Source organism: Cottoperca gobio, unplaced genomic scaffold (genome assembly GCF_900634415.1).
Source record: "Cottoperca gobio unplaced genomic scaffold, fCotGob3.1 fCotGob3_249arrow_ctg1, whole genome shotgun sequence".
Classification (NCBI taxonomy): Eukaryota; Metazoa; Chordata; class Actinopteri; order Perciformes; family Bovichtidae; genus Cottoperca; species Cottoperca gobio.
Window position 1 is genome coordinate 47,779 of NW_021166872.1, and position 21,712 is coordinate 69,490.

General features: G+C 41.9%; 1 protein-coding gene across 1 annotated transcript in view; it reads right to left on the minus strand.

Moving 5' to 3' along the window:
• Window positions 1–250: 250 nt before the first annotated feature.
• The window catches only part of tomm34 (translocase of outer mitochondrial membrane 34), a 56,619-nt gene continuing 35,157 nt past the window's right edge, over window positions 251–21,712 (minus strand). Inside the window, exon 6 of the mRNA XM_029426880.1 lies at window positions 251–350. Within this exon, the coding sequence (XP_029282740.1) occupies window positions 251–350 (100 nt within the window). The remainder of the gene's footprint in view (window positions 351–21,712) is intronic.

A 21,712-nucleotide genomic window follows, 5' to 3' on the forward strand; every position in this document is an offset into this window, starting at 1 on the left:
AATCAAAGCTTTTCATTTCTGTTGCTCAGCGTTGTTGTCATGTCCTCCTGCAAAAAGCATTGCAAACTGACTTTCAAAAGCCCAGGAGACATCAGCTGCAGGTGCTGATGCAGAACTGCTTTGTTTCCAAACCCCAGAGAGCATCAGTTGCTGCAACAAATGCAACTGGGGGCATATGTTGCTCCTGCTTTGATTCAAACTGCATGATGGTTTTTTTGCTGGTAATGTTCTCAACATGCTGTGCCTGCGGTCAGCGAGGTTTTCTGTCCTCTTCTTCTTCTCCTCCTCCTCCTCCGTCAGTCCTGTGTCGCTCACCGTTGCCGTGCCGATGCTCCACTGACCGTCTGCTCCTGAGACGAGGAAGGACAGAAAGAGAGAGCAAGAGATGATGAGAGAGAGAGAGAGAGAGAGAGAGAGAGATGAGAGTAGAGAGAGAGAGAGAGAGAGTGAGAGAGAGAGAGATGAGAGCAAGAGAGAGAGAGAGGGGCTGCTCTGTTTAACAGCTTGTGTCTGACTGGATTCATTCACTGGCGAGCTGCATAGAGAGAGAGAGAGAGAGAGAGAGAGAGAGAGAGAGAGAGAGAGAGAGAGAGAGAGAGAGAGAGAGAGAGAGAATGGAGCACAGACTGTTGCTGGCAGCTCGACCAATCAAAATGTGGAAGAGGGAATATGGGCGAGGCTTGGGGACAGTGAAGGCAGGGCAGGACAAGTTTACTGTCTCTGTCTCTCTCTGTCTCTCTCTCTCTCATTTTGTCTAACGCAATTGGCAGTCACCAACCTTTTCCTTGCAAAGATCGTCAGAAATACATGAATCAAAGCCCAGAGAGACAGACAGACAGAGAGAGGTGTTCAAATGTTGAGCCATGCCTTTCTCTATATTTCTTTGAAGCAGAATATTAAACCACAGATATGACGATGGTCACATTTTTTTCCTGGTGAAACTAACTCTCATTGTCTCAACGCGCTCTGTGTGTACTATATTACGCTCTGTGTGTTCTATATTACGCTGTGTGTGTACTATATTACGCTCTGTGTGTACTTTATTACACTCTGTGTGTTCTATATTACGCTGTGTGTGTACTATATTACGCTCTGTGTGTACTATATTACGCTCTGTGTGTTCTATATTACGCTGTGTGTGTACTATATTACGCTCTGTGTGTATTACACTCTGTGTGTTCTATATTACGCTGTGTGTGTACTATATTACGCTCTGTGTGTACTATATTACGCTCTGTGTGTTCTATATTACGCTGTGTGTGTACTATATTACGCTCTGTGTGTACTTTATACGCTCTGTGTGTACTATATTACGCGCTCTGTGTGTACTATATTACGCGCTCTGTGTGTACTATACTTACGCTCTGTGTGTACTATATTATGCTCTGTGTGTACTATATTACGCGCTCTGTGTGTACTATATTACGCTCTGTGTGTACTATATTACGCTCTGTGTATACTATATTACGCTCTGTGTGTTCTATATTACGCTCTGTGTGTACTATATTACGCGCTCTGTGTGTACTATATTACGCTCTGTGTGTACTATATTACACTCTGTGTGTACTATATTACGCACTCTGTGTGTACTATATTACGCTCTGTGTGTACTATATTACACGCTCTGTGTGTACTATATTACACGCTCTGTGTGTACTATATTACGCTCTGTGTGTTCTATATTACGCTCTGTGTGTACTATATTATGCTCTCTGTGTGTACTATATTACGCTCTGTGTGTTCTATATTACGCTGTGTGTGTACTATATTACGCTCTGTGTGTACTTTATTACGCTCTGTGTGTACTATATTACGCGCTCTGTGTGTACTATATTACGCGCTCTGTGTGTACTATATTACGCTCTGTGTGTACTATATTATGCTCTGTGTGTACTATATTACGCGCTCTGTGTGTACTATATTACGCTCTGTGTGTACTATATTACGCTCTGTGTATACTATATTACGCTCTGTGTGTTCTATATTACGCTCTGTGTGTACTATATTACGCGCTCTGTGTGTACTATATTACGCTCTGTGTGTACTATATTACACTCTGTGTGTACTATATTACGCACTCTGTGTGTACTATATTACGCTCTGTGTGTACTATATTACACGCTCTGTGTGTACTATATTACACGCTCTGTGTGTACTATATTACGCTCTGTGTGTTCTATATTACGCTCTGTGTGTACTATATTATGCTCTCTGTGTGTACTATATTACGCTCTGTGTGTACTATATTACGCTCTGTGTGTACTATATTACACTCTGTGTGTACTATATTACGCGCTCTGTGTGTACTATATTACGCTCTGTGTGTTCTATATTACGCTCTGTGTGTACTATATTACGCTCTCTGTGTGTACTATATTACGCTCTGTGTGTACTATATTACGCTCTGTGTGTACTAAATTATGCTCTGTGTGTACTATATTACGCTTTGTGTGTACTATATTACGCTCTCTGTGTGTACTATATTACGCTCTCTGTGTGTACTATATTACGCTCTCTGTGTATATTATATTACGCTCTCTGTGTATATTATATTACGCTCTGTGTGTACTATATTATGCTCTGTGTGTACTATATTACGCTCTGTGTGTTCTATATTACGCTCTGTGTGTACTATATTACGCTCTCTGTGTGTACTATATTACGCTCTGTGTGTTCTATATTACGCTCTGTGTGTACTATATTACGCTCTGTGTGTACTTTATTACACTCTGTGTGTTCTATATTACGCTGTGTGTGTACTATATTACGCTCTGTGTGTACTATATTATGCTCTGTGTGTACTATATTACGCGCTCTGTGTGTACTATATTACGCTCTGTGTGTACTATATTATGCTCTGTGTGTACTATATTACGCGCTCTGTGTGTACTATATTACGCTCTGTGTGTACTATATTACGCGCTCTGTGTGTACTATATTACGCTCTGTGTGTACTATATTACGCTCTGTGTATACTATATTACGCTCTGTGTGTTCTATATTACGCTCTGTGTGTACTATATTACACGCTCTGTGTGTACTATATTACGCTCTGTGTGTACTATATTACGCTCTCTGTGTGTACTATATTATGCTCTCTGTGTGTATTATATTACGCTCTCTGTGTGTACTATATTATGCTCTCTGTGTGTACTATATTACGCTCTCTTTGTGTATTATATTACGCTCTGTGTGCCCATATTACTGATTTAGTTCATGAGGCCATAAACAGCAGGAGGTTGCTGTGACTTGAATGGTTGCCTGGGGATGGTGCACTTCCCAGGGGAAATAAAACACCTATGGAGCATAAACAAACGTGGGGCTTTGCGACTTGACACGTGCAACTCATGATTATTACATTTCATCACTGTCCATTGAAAACCATCAAGTATTAAGTGTTGTCTTCCCTCTGAAGCAACATTTTAAAAATACATTTTACCAATAAAGTTGAAAGCGATGAAAACTTTTACCTGCGATGTTTAAAATGTGTCCACTGAGGAAAAATAACCCTGAAAACCTTCATTTGTTATAGCAGTCAAAGGCGACTGTTATAGCAGTCAAAGGCGACTGGTGCGAACCGCAGTGGACTATTAGTTTTGCTGCTCCACAATAAAAGCCTCAATGTGCTTCACTTATGGAAAGATTTTATTGTGAAAGAAGCGCGCCAGGAAGTGATATTTCTTTGAATCAGCAGTAAGTAAAGCCCCCGCACGGCTATAGGAGAGCATTCAGTTCTGACTCGTGAAGAATAATGTAACACTTGACAGATTGCTCATTATCGACGGGCTGACGGCTCCTCTGTGGAATAATTTTGTCTTTCATGAGTCTCTGACTTTGTTCTCTCTCTGTTCATTCATTGTTCTGTCTCTTCTTTCTCACCTCCTTCCTCTTCATGTCTCTGTCATTGTCTCCATGTGGTGCACTCCCAACAGTTCTTCTACGTCTTGTTTTCTGTGAGGAATGGAGGAGATGAGCGGTGTAATCAACAGTGCTTCACAGGGCTCCATTCATCTCTCTGCTTCCATAGATAGAAGCTATAGGAACACACACACACACACACACACACACACACACACACACACATAACCAAGACACTGCACAGCTTGAGATATACAAATACTGACATGCAGAGAGAAGCTACAACACATATGTAACAACAGGGACAGACATTTTGAGGAGCTGTTACTCGAACCTGAAAAAAGTATTTGCATTTTTCCTTTAATTTTTATTATTTCCACAACTTAAAAAGATTAAACCTGAGACCTATCAAAAGTAATAAAAGTTTGGCTGACAAGGTGATTTAATTTGGTCTGACATTAGCAATTATTTATCATTTAATTATCATTAATCAGATTTATTTATATTTATTTCTAGGCCTTTACGCTGCACTGCCTCCGTCCTTGTGTGCTCTGCACACTGCACCGTGGCCAGTGAAGTGCATTGGTATCGTGTTGACAAGCGTTCGGCTGCTCGCTGTGAGCATGCTGTCCAAGCTCGCCTTATCACAGGAGCGTTGACCTTTTGCACACAAGTACCTGCCTCAGCCTCTGCCTCAGCCTTTTTCATGTCCCCTCCTGTCTCTCTGCCTTCTTCCTCAGTCTGTCTCCTGTTTAGCATTTGCTATCATCAGTAGTCTAAACCCGTCTACCTGCCAGTCCTTCTGTGTGTTTCCACCATCACACTCATCCATGTCTCTATTTGTCTGATTGATCTGTTGATTGTTTTTCCTGCAGTTTCTTGGTTATTTATCCGTCAATCTTCTCCATGTAGTCTCCTCGTCTTTATATTTGTGTCACTGTAAAGTTAAACTGAAATTAAATTCAATGTTTTCTGCCACAGCAGAGGGGCTCTTGGACTGCACAAACATCGCTTCTTTATCGTCATCACGGTGCAAAATGGGAAAGACTGCGATATATAGTGACACTCAGCATTTGTGGTTAAGGTTAGCTTTGGTTTAGCCACACAAAGGACTTGTTTGGGTTACAATAAGTTGGACACTTTGTGCGAAAACGTCAGGATGTTCATATTTGTTCAGTATTATTTGTAATATTCTGGTTATTGGTCTCTACTTCTAAATAATGGTGTCTTGCAATAATATAAATAAAATCTCAATCAATCATAAACCGTACTTTTACTTTTGATAGTATAAGAAGTATAAGATAAGTAGATTTTTCTGATAATACTTCAGTACTTTATGTACCTTTTCTTGTAATGGAGTATTTTTGGATTGTGGATTCTAATTTTACTTAAGTAAAATCCAGTTTTCAGTGAACTAAGACGCGTTTATTTTCTTGCATTAATTACTTTTCTTGTAAGTTCTTCACGCGTCTGTCCAGCGACCTGTGCTTCTGATCGAGGACGTCGTGGTCACGTCGGCCTGAACCAAACTGCAACTTCCATTTGCATTTGGCAACGTCAGGATCAGCTGACACTGATGTGAGATGACAAGACCACCCGGAGAGGAAGACAGAGAGTGGGAAATAAAAAAAAGATTAGGGAACGCACAAAGACGTTTCCCCAATGGCGTGAATTTAAAGTGACACGCCGTAAAAAACAAGGAGAAAAACTGATGAAGAAGAGAAAAGATGAAAAATAACAGGAAGGGGTCAAATCTGTCATTTTTGAAATTGCTCCAACTCTAAGCTCACACACACACACACTCACTCACACACACACACACACACACACACAAACACTCACACAGCCATGTAGTCCACTGTGATTATGCAATTGAATGTGTGTTATTCCATCATAATCCTGCCTCGCTGGGTATTAACGTTTTAACTTTTATGAGTAAAGCAGGTTTAAAATGTTCTTACATTCTCTCTTCTCCTTCTTCTTCTTCACCTTTCTTTCACTTTGTTTTTTCTCTCTTTCTACCAATTTATTTTCTATTTATTTTTGTTTCTACTTCTCAGTGTTCATTTTGAAACATTTAGTTTTTAACATTTAGTTTTTAGTCTTTTGATGAAAATGTATTTTCCATCCATCCATCGTCTACCGCTTATCCGGGATCGGGTCGTGGGGGCAGCAGCTCCAGTAAGGAACCCCAATCGTCCCTTCTCCGGGCCAAATCCTCCAGCTCCGACTGGGGGATCCTGAGGCGTTCCCAGTGAGGAGATATGATCTCTCCACCGAGTCCTGGGTCTTCCCCGGGGTCTTCTCCCAGCTGGACGTGCCTGGAACACCTCCCTAGGGAGACGCCTAGGTGGTCCCCCTTTTTAAATAGGGGAACAACCACCCCGGTCTGCCAACCCCTAGGCACTGTCCCAGACTTCCACGCAATGTTGACGAAGCGTGTCAACCAAGACAGCCCCTCAACACCCAAACCCTTCAACATTTCTGGACGGATCTCATCAACCCCTGCGGCTTTGCCACTGTGGAGTTGTGTGACTACCTCAGTGACTTCCATCAGGGAAATTGACGATGATTCCCCATCAGCTTCCAGCTCTGCCTCAACCATAGAGGGCGTGTTAGTCGGATTCAGGAGTTCCTCAAAGTGCTCCTTCCACCGGCCGATAACCTTCTCAGTCAAAGTCAGCAAGGTCCCACCCTTGCTGTCCACAGCTTGGATGGTTCCTCGCTTCCCCCTCCTGAGGTGCCGGATGGTTTTCCAGAAGCACCTTGGTGCCGACCGAAAGTCCTTCTCCGAACTTCTCCCACACCCGCTGCTTTGCCTCTGACACGGCAGAGGCTGCCGCCCTTCTAGTCCTTCGGTACCCTGCAACTGTTTCCGGAGTCCTCCCGGATAACATAACCTGGAAGGACTCCTTCTTCAGTCGGACGGCTTCCCTGACCACGGGGGTCCACCACGGGGGTCCACCACGGTGTTCGAGGGTTACCGCCCCTTGAGGCACCTAAGACTTTGAGACCACAGCTCATCACCGCAGCTTCAGCAATAGAGGTTTTGAACATCGCCCACTCAGGTTCAATGCCCCCAACCTCCACAGGGATGGCTGAAAAGCTCCACTGGAGGTGTGAGTTGAAGATCCCCAGGACAGGGGCTTCCTCCAAATGTTCCCAGTTCACCCACACTACCCGTTTGGGTTTACCAGGTCTGTCCAGAGTCTTCCCCCACCCCTTGATCCAACTCACCACCAGATGGTGATCAGTTGACAGCTCCGCCCCTCTCTTCACCCGAGTGTCCAAAACATGCGGCCTCAGGTCAGATGATACGATTACAAAATCGATCATTGACCTTTAGCCTATGGTGCTCTGGTACCACGTGCACTTATGAGCATCCTTATGTTCCAACATGGTGTTTGTTATGGCCATTCCATGACTAGCACAGAAGTCCAACAACAAACGACCGTTCGGGTTTAGATCAGGGAGGCCCACAATCGTGCAGCATATGTTTAAAAAATACTTTATTTTAATTTAAATGTTAGAATTAAATAAATTATTTTAAAATTTGATTTTTCAATAGAAATGAAACGTTTTACAGTTTTTAAAATAAAATAAAATATGTGAGTTCTGCAAACATTACATGATATTAAATAAATAAAATATCGATCACCCAAATGGTAAATACGACTGAACCCTACGTATGAACCCTGTGGAACACCTTTCTATAGAAACACTTTGATTCAATGTTTTCAATCTGAAAGGAAGTTTCTGGAAAATCTGCAGGAACTTAAGTCACATCATGTGTTTGGGATATGTGTAAAAATTAGGAATTATTGTTAATAGTTTGATGCTTGTGGTTTACAACAGAAACAACATAATTTGGTGCTTTTACGCTGTGATGCACTCGTGACCTCCACAGAGTATTTCTCTCACTGCATGATTCAATACTCCACCTTAATCCTTAAACTCAAAGACCTCGATAAGGAATTATTGCAGAAAAAGGATGAAAGTTCCCCTGAAAAAGGAAAAATGTGACAAAACAAAGAGAGTTGCTTGAAGTTTCTGTGGACTGGTCACAGAAAAATGACCGAAATATACAAAATATATTCCTTTTAACACAAATCCTTCAGTATTCTGCAAAGTCTTGAATTCCTTTGGTCTGTTATTTTAACCCAAACCACGATCTTTCCCTAAACTTAACCAAGTTGTTACCTGTGAAGACGGAACTTTATTTTGAAAAGACTGTATGCATACACCAAACAGACATTGAAACTCGTCGCTGGACATTCGTAAGAGAACGCACAAACCTTTTGTAAGATATTAAACAAACCGTTACATGAGGGTATTTTGAATCCTTCACTAAAACTGGTCATAAAATTGCATTTCTCTGAAAACAGTACACTTTCCAAATCATGCATCAGCCGGGAATGTTGCATAAGTGACAAACGCACACACACACACACAATGACGTCAGTCTGTCAGTTTCTCTGGGGTCCATCCAGGAAGAGACAGAAGGCTGAGCAGCCAGAGGTAAAGACCTCCACGAAGCTATCACAGTGTGTGTGTATACAGTACACACAGATATTTCATTGAATATCTGCTCATTTGCATAGATTTCTGGAATTATGTAACGCTTTACCAAAATGAATGTGTATTTATGATGTCTGAAAGAAGACGATGTGTCTCTCAGCACTACATGTTGGAACATGATTATCTGATCAGCATCAGACGTGAGATGAGCTGTTCCCTGTACAACACACACACACACACACACACACACACACACACACACACACACCAACCTTCAGGTGTTTGTTGTCACACTCACACACTTGGGATTATACACAAATGCACACAGGAAGCAGGAACACCTATACGTGTGCACTATTATATAAACACTCACACACACACACACACACACACACACACAGGGATAACACAATTTACAGTTTCTCGATAGCTCAGTCACATGCTCTCTTTTCTTTCTGGTTTGTTTGCTCTCATTCCTATGTGTGTGTGTGTGTGTGTGTGTATTTGATGGAGTGTATAACCAAGGGAGCTGAGCGGCTTTGCACCAGCACGTGATATATGCAGCTGTTTGTGTGTGTGTGTCCCGGTGGTAGTGCAAACATAGAGGTGACATTGATTTGTCTTTGAGGATGAGGCGGTGCTTCCCACGTGGCTCCGTCTCTTTATTTCTCAAACCTCTCGTTCTTTTCTTTCCTTCCGTCCCACAGTGTTGTGGCTCTCCACCCCACCTGTCTCCTCCTCCATTGTTCTCCTTCCTTTTCCATTATTCGCCTCCCATCCCTCTCCTGTCACTCCCTCCGTCCGTCTCTTCTCTAATCACAACGGAGAGGAATGTGTTTAATCTCACTAAAACACACAATAAGTCATTTGCTTTCAGAAGCAGCTCTTCCTCTGTATGATGTGTTTCTGCTTGAACAGGCAACAGGAGCGTAAATCAATTGTTAATCAGTTTCTTTTATTTAATTTGGTTTTAACTGTTGATAATTTAACCGTCTGTCGGTCCACTACTTCTGTCCAGACTGAACTATCCCAACAACTATTGCATGGAACTTTAGAGATCCCCGGACTTGAAGTGAAATGGTTATTGGATTAATCAGCATAAAATTTGATTCACGTCCCCCTGAAGGATGAATCAGAATAACTTCACATTCAATGTATCAAATACTTTTGTTTATAACTAAATACATGCAAAACTAGTAGCGTTCCCCTTGTACTTGTGTTCAGCGCCAATTAGCAAATGTTAGCACGTTAAACTAAGATGCAGAACATGGAAACACCAGCGTGTTAATATTGTTATTGTGAGCATGATCATCTGGCTCAGAGCACTTCGGTTACTTAAAGCTACAGGGTATTTATTTTAGAAACATTTTTGTTATAGTTGTTGAAATTCTCTTAAAATCCCAACAGCAATCAATAACCACATGAAACATTTTCTGTATTTTTTACTGCATCTAATCATTTCATTTGGTTTACCTGCGTGTCTACCTGCCTGCAGGGACTTTACCTGTGCAGCATTTTCTCTAATATCTATCAGAAAGAAGTCCAGTTGTATAGAAGTCTATGAGAAAATGAGCCGACTTCTCACTTTATTTATTACCTCAGTAAATATTTATCTAGTGAGTTTATGTTCTCAGTCGCTAGTTTCAAGTCTTATTCAACACAGCGTGATGTTCATTTAGTAAATTATGCTCCTATTTAGAGTAAAATAGACGATAAAGCAGCGTCTGCTTTAGGGTGGGGCTAGCTGTTGATTGACAGGTTGCTACCACTGTGTTTTGGGTCAACTTTAATCCTTTCACTGTGTGTGTTCAGTTCATGAAAGTTAATAAAAATGTTCAGTTGTACTTTGCTCCTCCCTCTCGTGTCACTTCTAGTTCTAAAAAACCAAGATGGCGACGGCCAAAATGTCAAACTCGAGGCTTCAAAATAGTAGATGTCACAGTGACTGCATCCACTTCTTATATACAGTCTATAGTAATATTAATAATAATGATTAAAAAGACTAAACTCAAGGCAAGCAGATCACTTAGACCAGAACATAAAGATAAATCATGAAGAATTGATCACGTTGCCGTGATGTTATGTGAAAACAGTTGAAGATTGCAGCTGTAAATATTCACCACTTTCACCCGCTCTCTGAACCAGAAATTGAGGAAGTAGCGAAACAGCCTTTCAGCACACAACAACACACACACACATTGTAAATGTTGTAGCATGTGTGTGTGTGTGTGTGTGTGTGTGTGTGTGTGTGTGTGTGTGTGTGTGTGTGTGTGTGTGTGTGTGTGAGTGTTGGAGCATGTTAGTTAATGGGCTTGGTCTCTCTGTGCTGCGGACTGAATCCCAATCACATGTTTGGAAAGTCCCAGGAGAGTGTACGTTCAATTCCTCATTCCAGCCTTTCATCTGATGTATCACTTACTCAGTGTGTGTGTGTGTGTGTGTGTGTGTGTGTGTGTGTGTGTGTGTGTGTGTGTGTGTGTGTGTGTGTGAAAGTAAAAAAATATTTTGTGGCCATGTGACAATGTGCACAATGTGAGTATGTGTTTGGGGAAAGAGACGGATGAAGAGGAAGCAGGAAGAATATAAAGAGGGAAATGACAGAAGTGAACATTTTCTACGGGGATGTGACACGGCGAGGCTGAAAATCACACAAAATAAATGCTTGCCTGCCTGCCTGCTTGTCTACCTGCCTGCCTGCTTGCCTGCCTGTCTACCTACCTGCCTGCCTGCCTGCCTGCCTGCCTGTCTACCTGCCTGCCTGCCTGCGCGCCTGATTGCCTGCTTGTCTGCCTGCCTGCCTGCTTGCCTGCCTGCCTGTCTACCTGCCTGCCTTCCCACCTGCCTGCCTGCGCGCCTGCCTGCTTGCCTGCCTGCTTGTCTACCTACCTGCCTGCCTGCCTGTCTACCTGCCTGCCTGCCTGCCTGCTTGCCTGCCTGCCTGCCTGCTTGTCTACCTGCCTGTCTACCTGCCTGCCTGCCCGCCTGATTGCCTGCTTGTCTACCTGCCTGCCTGCTTGCCTGCCTGCCTGTCTACCTGCCTGCCTTCCTTTCTGCCTGCCTGGCTGTCTACCTGTCTGTCTACCTGCCTGCCTGCCTGCATGCCTGCCTGCCTGCGCGCCTTTATGCATGCCCTACTGCTTGCCTGCCTGCCTGTCTACCTGCCTGCCTGCCTGTCTACTTGCCTGCCTGCCTGCCTAATTGACTACCTGCCTGCCTGCTTGCCTGCCTGCCTGTTTACCTGCCTGCCTGCCTGTCTACCTGCCTGTCTACCTGCCTGCCTGCCTGCGCGCCTGCCTGCCTGCTTGCCTGCATGCATGATTTTATGATCTTTTATGTTTCTTTTTTATTGTGTTTATCTTTTATTTTTACAGTATCTATTTATTGTTTCGACTTCAGTGCTCATTCAGTTTCGCATCACATGGTGCTTCCACTGGGAAGAAAATGTGCTTTATAAATAATGTTTTGTTTTTTTGCCATAAACCTAAAGTTAGATTAGATAAAAAGTCAGAAGATCACCCAAGTTATTACAGGAACACGAATATGTCTATCAAATGTAATGGCAATTTATCTCTATTATAACGGAACAGTTTGTGTCTCGTCCATGAGTCGATGCACGCTTCCTGCTGCGCTGTGATACGGTAGAAAGAAAATAGTTCCCTACAGGTCGGAGGAAGAATACGCTGTGGTAGTAAATCATGCAGGCTGCAGGTATCCAAAAATGCACATAATACATTGACATAATGAGAAATTCAAAGAGAAAAGGGTTTAAATAGTGTTTCAATAGTTTTTATATGTGAGAGAGTTTCATCAGATTTAAATTAAAGTGCTATCTCCACTTTACCGACGACCCAACGTCCCTCAAGAGCATCTTCGGTGTTTAATTCTTTATTTCAACCTCTTCCCATCTTTATTTCTGACTATTTTTCTAAGTCTCAATGCACTTTACAGTTGCTATTTATGTAGGTGTATATAATTTACTACTTTATACTAACCTAAGGTTCATAAAGTATTGAGTATTCAATTATATATTTTCAAGTTTTGAAATGCATCCGTTCTTGTTTCCTGCTGCTGTGACACTATATATATGATAGATATATACATATATATATATATATATATATATCATCATAGATTATATATATATATATATATATATCATCATATATTATATATATATATATATCATCATATATTATATATATATATATATATCATCATATATTATATATATATATATATATATATATATATATATATATATATATGTATATATAATGTTGGCCTCCGCTAGGGCTGCGCTTTATCACCAATCCTGTTCGTGATTTTCATGGATAGGATATCGAGGCGTAATCGTGGAGGAGAGGGGTTGCAGTTCGGTGACCTGAGGATCTCATCGCTGCTCTTTGCAGATGATGTGATCCTTATGGCATCATCGGTCTGTGACCTTCAACAGTCACTGGATCGGTTCGCAGCCGAGTGTGAAGCGGTTGGGATGAGGATCAGCACCTCCAAATCTGAGGCCATGGCTCTCAGCAGGAAACCAGTGGATTGTTTACTCCAAGCGGCCGAAATGGGTTTTCTCAGACGGGTGGCTGGCGTCTCCCTTAGAGATAGGGTGAGAAGCTCAGCCATCCGTGAGAGACTCGGAGTAGAGCCGCTGCTCCTTTGCGTTGAAAGGAGCCAGTTGAGGTGGTTCATCTAGTAAGGATGCCACCTGGGCGCCTCCCTAGGGAGGTGATCCAGGCACGTCCAGCTGGGAGTAGACCCCAGGGAAGACCCAGGACTCGGTGGAGAGATTATATCTCCTCACTGGGAACGCCTCAGGATCCCCCAGTCGGAGCTGGAGGATGTGGCCCGGAGAAGGGAAGATTGGGGTTACTTACTGGAGCTGCTGCCCCCGCGACCCGATCCCGGATAAGCGGTAGACGATGGATGGATGGATGGATATATATTATATATAAATATATATATTTATATATTTTGATATATGTATCATATATTATATATATATGATACATATATATATATCATATATATCATATATGATATATATATGATATATATATAATATATGATGATATATATATTTTGATAAATATATGTATATCATCATATATCATATATATATATATATTTATATATACTATATGATGATAGATATATATTTATATATCAAAATATATATATCATATATTATATATAAATATATATATATATAATATATGATGATATACATATATTTATCAAAATATATATATCATCATATATTATATATAAATATATATATAATATATGATGATATATATTTATATAGATGATATATATATATATTTATCCCGGGGTCATCGGGTCCTCAAAAAGGACACAAAGGACCCTGGTATATCAGCTTGCCACAGCCCACACATTCAATATACGCCATCGCTGGCTATAATGTACGGTCGTGGCTGTTTATGTGAGGGATATTCAAAGAGACAGAAATAGTGTTTCTCTTATCAGTCAGGAGGGAGAGACGCAGGCACAGATGGAGCAGAGACACAGACCAGAGTGTTTGTTTGCTTTGTGTGCATGTGCTGCCAGGAGGCTTTTTATTGTTGGCAGAAACGACATACCAACAGAGCTCAGTGCATTCAACTTGGTGAGCCAACAACGAGCACGACAGTAATGAAGTGCACCTGATGTTACCTGATGCCCAGGTCGTCATGCTCATGGTGATGGTTTGTCCCCTCACAGGTTGTGTTAAGACAATGCTCATGCTAAGCAGGTATGATGTTTACTATGTTCATGACCTTAGTGTAGCATGTTACATTACATCTCATGTAGCTGACGCTTTTGTCCAAAGTGACTTACAAAAAGTGAAAATGTGCATGAGGATACAACTCCGAACAGCAAATACATTAACCTTAAATAGGTGAAATCATTAAGTGCAGAACAATAGCTTCAAATACGCCAAACAAAAGTGCAACATACAGAAACAATAGCACAACATTTAGGGAATGAAGTTCAGGTTCAATAAATCAGGTTTTCCTTATATAAAGAAATATTTAATAAGAAATTCCTTAACTATACTTAGTCAGGGATTAACATGATATATATATATATATATGTATATATATATATATAGTATATGTTATATGTATATTATATATATATATATATATATATATAGTATATAATATATAATATATATTATATATAAATGATAATATATATATATAAATATATTATATATATATAGTATATAATATATATTATATATATAGTATATAATATATATAGTATTATATATATTATTATTTATATATAAATAAATAAAAACAGTAATTACCAGATAACAAAAAGCCTAGCGCACAAACACACACACACACATTATTCCTGAATGAGGAGTCATAAACTCTGATCTCAATCATCGGTCACAAAATATGTGTTTTTAATGTTAACTGGTTTGTTGTAAATCAAGTCAAAATTATAATGAGAATATGGACTATTAAATATTGAATTGAATGTACATACTTGAACATGATGCAGCATGTTCTCAAGCATTACTGCTTTTTATTTTATCTCATTGATATCAGCCTCAGTGTTTACAGAGAGAGGGAGAGGGAGAGAGAGAGAGAGAGAGAGAGAGAAACCGTTTACAAATAAAGTGTAAAGAAAATCCCTTTCTGTTTTAAAATACTCTCTATATATACATATATACATACACACATCATTTTTTTTTATCCAACCAAAAATTTTGCAAAGTGCAACTCATCCTTATCAATAAAACAAACAATATTCTTGAAACACCAACGCTGTTTAAAAGTCTCTAAATCGTCACTATGTTTAAAAAATCTGAACTCGAGCCAGAGTCTGGCCCTCATATTACAGAGCCATATTGCTTTGGCCTCCTGTCCTTCTCTGTTCTCTACGGTGTTCCTCCTGCTTTTATAAATCGTCATTTTTGCTTTGCTAATTTGAGAGGAAAATTAGGACCTGCCACTTTTCTTTGTTTGCCTTTTTGTAGGCAGCTCCCATGATAAAAACACTCTCGGTAAAAACTACATCAAAGAGACTAAAAACCAATGTTAAAAGAGAGAAGAAACTTGTGAGTCTCTTACACTCGCTAAAAACATTGAAAACTGTCTCGCGGAGATTACAAAATGGATTAATGACAGAGAGCATTTGACATAATAGCACCATGTAAAATCCTCCACTGAAGGTCGGCAGTCCGCTTTTTGAGGGGAGGTTTATATAAAATCCTCCACTGTGGGCCTGGTCCGCTTTCTCCACCAAGTCTGTTGCTCCACACAATGGAGGGTCTGCTACACAGGCCTTTTCTGTTGATGCTTTTGACACAGTTAGTATAGAATGTTTTTTTGTCGGCTCTGTGCAGAGACAGTTTTTCCGGATTAATGACCTTGAGCAGGGGGCCGGTCAGTTCTCCCAGCCCTGGGTTCAGGTAGACTTCAAGAAAGGGGTCCGCTGGGTCTGGATCAGCCTCTCCCTGGCTGTGTGTGGTTAGGAGGGTCCTCTCTTCTCCAGTGAGCCTCTGGCTACAGAGCTGCAGGATTCTTTGATCCACCCGGACAGAGTTCAGACCCAGCAGAGAGCCCAGGGCCCGGGCATCATTCAGCGCCGGCCCCACTGCATCCACCAGCTGCTGCAGGGACATGGTCTTGGACCTGCACAGAGCCACCATCAGGCCGGGTGTGACGCTGCTGCTGACATTCAGCCTGGCTCCGTGGATCAGTGGCTCCTTCAACAACCAGTACAGAGAGTCAGAATTTGGGCTCCTTTTATGTTTAAAAAGGGACCAACACTTAAAAACACCCCAACAGCCCACTCAACTTAAAAAAATTAGAATCAGTTAAAAACAGAGCAGTATCCAGCCCCAGGTTACTCACATGTCTGAGGATACAGCTGGCCACGTCTCTCCAAACCAAATCAGTCAGACCTGTGAGATATTTTTGTAAAAACTGGAGTCTAAAAGTGGCTGTTCGGCTGGCCAGTTGGACTAGGCCCTGTCCCCCCTCCTCTCTGGATAAAAACACAACCCCTTGTGGCACCCAGTGTAGACCATCCCAAAAGAAATCCACCATTTGCTTCTGTATTTTGGCTAACAGGCCTAAGTTAAGTTAAAATGCCAATATGCACTTTTTGGCTTTATGTTTCTAATAAAAACATTACATAAAAGCAAAGCATGATCTGTAAAACCAGCCGGAATGATGCTGCACAGTTTAACAATATTAAAATGATGTTTAAAACAATAAATACGATCCAACCTGGCTAAGGAAATCCTATCATCTCGGTGGTGAGACCATGTATACTGTCGATCATCTGCGTGCATTCTTCTCCATACATCCACCAGACCATGGGAGTGGATCAACTGCCTCAGAGCATTCTGGGACGCTGGATGCGGCTCTGCGTGATTGCGATCTAAAGATGCATTTTCTGTGCAGTTAAAATCCCCTCCCAAGAATAAAAAATCCTCTGAGGTACAGCTATTTAAAACATTATTAACTTTTTGTAAAAACAGCTTCCTCTCTGCACCGATTGTTGGAGCGTATACATTTATAAAAACAGCTGTAAAAAGGTCAAACCTTGCTTTTACTAAAAGCAACCTCCCCTCGATAAAATGCTCGACCTCCAGTGAGACTGGAGTAAAAGACTTGGAGAAGAGGAAACCCACTCCTCCACTAAGAAAAGTGTTGTGGCTTAAAATTACTTCCCCTTCCCACTCTCTCCTCCAGTCTATCTCATTAGAACTGTCGCTGTGCGTCTCTTGTAAAATAAAAACATCAATGTGTTTCATTTTATCCGTTTCAAATATTTGAGCTCTTTTTTTCAAAACTCTGGCTCCATTCACATTTAAAACACCCACTCTAAAAGTATCCATAGCAAGTGAGATGTTAAAAGCAAAAATAAAAACTAATTAATTAATCAAGATAGACATCTTCAACGTTTTTTTGTTTTTTCACTTTTAGCACAAGTTTCTTTAACCTAAAAACCTCCTGGTCAGTGAGGCCAGACTCCTCTCTTTGGCTTATATGGAGTCTGGCTGAGATATAAAAAAGGGCCAAATCTGGAAAGTATTCCTCCACTTTTACCCCATGTTGATTTTTCGTTTGTTGGAGGAGATTTTTTAAACTTTCAGCCGTATACATTTTTTTTCCTTGGCTGCTACTTAAATTAAAACCAGGAATGTCACTGCTGTCTGAGATAAAAGCGTTACATGCGACGGCACCATGTAAAATCCTTCACTGGAGGTCGGCTGTCCGCTTTTTGAGGGGAGGTTTGTAAAAAAAACCCAATGTGGGCCTGGTCCACTTCCTCCACCCAGTCTGTTACTCCACACAGTGGAGGGTCTGCTGCACAGGCCTTTCTTGTGGATGCTTTTCACACAGTTCGTATATAGAGTCTTTTTGTCGGCTCTGTGCAGCATCAGTCCTGCCGGGTTAGTGACCTTGAGCAGGGGACCGGTCAGTTCTCCCAGCCCTGGGCTCAGGTTGATCTCCGGAAAAGGGTCTGCTGGGTCTGGAGAAACCTTCCTGTCACTGTAGTCTTTTATTTGGCTCCTTTCCTTCCCAGAGAACCTCTGGCTCCACAGCTCCAGAATCCTCTCGGCCACTCGAGCGGAGGTCAGACCCAGCAGAAAGCCCAGGGCTCGGGCATCGCTCAGCGCCGGCCCCACTGCATCCACCAGTTGCTGCAGGCACAGGGTTTTGGACCTGCAGAGCGCCACCATCAGGCCAGGTGTGCTGCTGCTGCTGACGTCCAGTCTGGCTCTGTAAATCAAAGGCGCCTTCAACAACCAGTGCAGAGAGTCCGACTTTGGACACCTTTTATGATTAAAAAGGGCCCAAGACTTAAAAACACCCTGATAAAACGGAGGCAGCCCATTTAACTTTAAAAATTTAGAATCAGTTAAAAACAGAGCAGCATCCAGCCCCAGGTTATTTACACATCTGAGAATGCAGCTGGTCACATCTCTCCACACCAAATCAGCTGGGTCGGTAAGATATTTTAAGTCTAAAAGTGGCTGTTCGGCTGGCCAGGTGGACAAGGCCCTGTCCCCCTGTGGCACCCAGTGTAGACCATCCCAAAAAAAATCCACCATTTCTTTCTATAGTTTTACTAAAATACCTGAGGGAGGGTCTACACAGGCCAGACGGTGCCACATTTGGGATGCTACAAGGTTGTTTAAAACCAAAACCCTACCTTTAAAAGACATCTGAGGGAGCAGCCACTTCCACTTGGAAAGCTTTCCCTGAATCTATTCTGTGACGTTCTCCCAGTTCTTCTGGACAATAATTTCCTAAAAACACTCCAAGATATTTCAGGCCGTCAGTTCTCCAGGTGAGGCTCTGGGGAAGAACTGGGAGACCGCCACGCCACTCCCCAACAGCGAGGGCCTCACTTTTCTTCCAATTTACCTTCGCTGCCGATGTTACACTAAAACTATCTACTATATCTGTAAAAATGTCCGCATCTCTCTGGCTTGTAATAAAAACAATAATATCGTCTGCGTATGCGAATAAAACAAATCTGCTATTAAAACCAGACCTTGTAGGTTGGAGCATATTTTGCAGAGAAGAGGTTCCAGGGAGAGCGCATAGAGCATCCCCAACAGAGCACAGCCCTGCCGGACCCCTCTATACACTCTAAAAGGAGCACACAGACTACCATTGAACTTCAGCACACTCTCAACTTCACTGTACTGAACCCAAACTTCTCCATTACTTTCCAGAGGAAGTTATGCTCAACGCGGTCAAAAGCCTTTTCCTGATCTAGAGAAATCAGACCAGTATCAAAGCCAAATGAGCTGGAGACCTCCAAAACATCTCGAATTAGGTAGACATTGTCTACCATGGACCTGCCGGGCACACAGTACGTCTGGTCCCGGTGGATGACCAGCTCCATAGCCCCCCCCCCCCCAGCCTGGTGGCCAGAGCCTTGGACAGAAGCTTGTAATCCACACACAGCAATGACACAGGGCACCAGTTTCCGAAGTCCTGCAGGTTTCCTTTCTTGGGCAGGAGCGTTATCACGGCCCTGCGGCAGGACATCAGCATGGAACCAGAGGCCAGACTCTCGTTAAAAACATCTAAAAGATCTGTTGCTAAAATGTCCTAATATGCTTTAACAGTGAGGCCGTCGATACCGGGAGCCCGCCGTCCTTGCATTTTCTGCAGAGCAGCCTGTAGCTCCCGTGTAGTTAACGGCCCCTCCAGCTGTGAGTTGGTTTCCTCGGATACCCGAGGTAGTCCCCCTAAAAACCCCTCTAAAAGCGTTTCCTCCCCCTCATACTCACTCGAGTATAGGGAGGAATAAAAACAGCAGGTCGGCTAATGCCCTTTTTTTTACTTTGAGGATTTCAATATATCCTCGATCTCCTGTGGACTCACTGATTTGTTCTAGTTCCACTATATCACCCTCCAGGTCTTTAATAGATCTGGTGATGTCATGTGTGACATTGAGGGTGTGCTGCTGACAAAGCATTTTAATTTCAGTCTTACCATGGTCCCACCACTGCCTAAGACTGTTAAAATCACCCTTCCTCTGCCTAAAAACACTCCAGAAATAAATAAAAGCTTCTCTAAAAATGATATCAAATGTTAAAACTGAGTGCCAGTATGCGCTTCTTGGCAACACATTTCTAATAAAAACATTACATAAAAGCAAAGAGTGATCTGTAAAATCAGCAGGTATAATATTACACATTTTTAAAATGTTAAAATTATGTTTAAAACAATAAATACGATCTAACCTGGCAGAGGAAATCTTATTTTCTCTGCAGTGTGACCATGTGTATTGTTTAGCATCTGCGTTCATCGTCCGCCATACATCCACCAGACCATGAGAGCGGACCAGCTACCTTAGAACATCTTGGGGCTCAGTATGCGGCTCTGCGTGGTTCCGATCTAAAAAAAGCATTTTCTGTACAGTTAAAATCCCCCCCCAAGAATAAAAAATCCTCCGAGTCACAGCTATTTAAAACATCATTAATTTTTTGTAAAAACAACTTCCTCTCTGCACCGATTGTTGGGGCATACACATTTATAAAAACAGCATTAAAAAGGTCAAACCGGGCTTTTACTAAAAGCAACCTCCCCTCGATAAAATGCTCGACCTCCAGTGAGACTGGAGTAAAAGATTTGGAGAAGAGGAAGCCCACTCCTCCACTAAGAGATGTGTTGTGGCTTAAAATGACTTCCCCTTCCCACTCCCTCCTCCAGTCTATCTCGTTAAAGCCGTCGCTGTGCGTCTCCTGTAAAAAAAGGTAACGGTAAAGGTAAGGTTTAATCAACGTGTTTTAATTTTGCAGTTTCATATATTTGTGTCTTTTTTTAAAAACTCTGGCTCCGTTCACATTTAAAACATTCACTTTAAAAGTATCCATGGCTGAGATTTTAAAATAAAAAATAAAAACAAATAAATGAATTAAGACCCCCATCATCACTGTTTATTTGTTTTTTTACTCTAAGCACAAGTTTTTTAATCTATAAACCTCCTGCTCAATGAGGCCAGACTCCTGTCTTTGGCTCATATGGAATCTGGTTGAGCTAATAAAAACGAGTAAATCCGGAAAGTAATCCTCCACTTTTACTCCGTGTTGGTTTATTGTTTGTTGGAGAAAAACTTTCAACATTTCAACCGGATACATTTTTGTTTTCTGGCTGTTGCTCAGAGTAAAACCAGGGATGTCGCTGCTGTCTGACACACTCCTCTTCACTAAAACTGTCTTCTGAATGTCCCTGCTTCCTGGCTGTCTGTCTTTCCTCCCCGACTTTACTGTTCTTGGCATCACTGGATGCATTCTTACTTTTCTTTTTCCGTTTTGTGGCAGGTTTTTGTTTTATTGCCTCTCTTCCTCTCCTACACCACCCATTTCCTCTACTACATCACCCACTTCCTTTACCAGAACACCAGCAGGAGAAAAAACGATCAATGAACTAAGTTAAATCAATGAACTAAGTTAAATCAAACCCATTATTAAATAAATAGAAATAGCTACCGCTCAGCGTCTCACTCACACAACCAAACTCCCAGCATGCACCGAGAGAGAGGGAGAGAGAGAGTAAGAGAGAGCGAGAGAGACCAAGAGAGAGAGAGAGAGAGAGAGAGAGAGAGAGAGAGAGAGACAGAGAGAGAGACAGAGGGATAGACGGAGAGAGAGACAGAGAGAGAGAGAGACAGAGAGAGAGACAGAGAAAGAGAGAGAGAGAGAGAGAGAGAGAGAGAGAGAGGAGAGAGAGAGAGAGAGAGAGAGAGAGAGAGAGAGGGATAGAGGGAGAGAGTAAGAGAGAGAGAGAGGACCAAGAGAGAGACAAAGAGAGAGAGAGAGAGACAGAGAGAG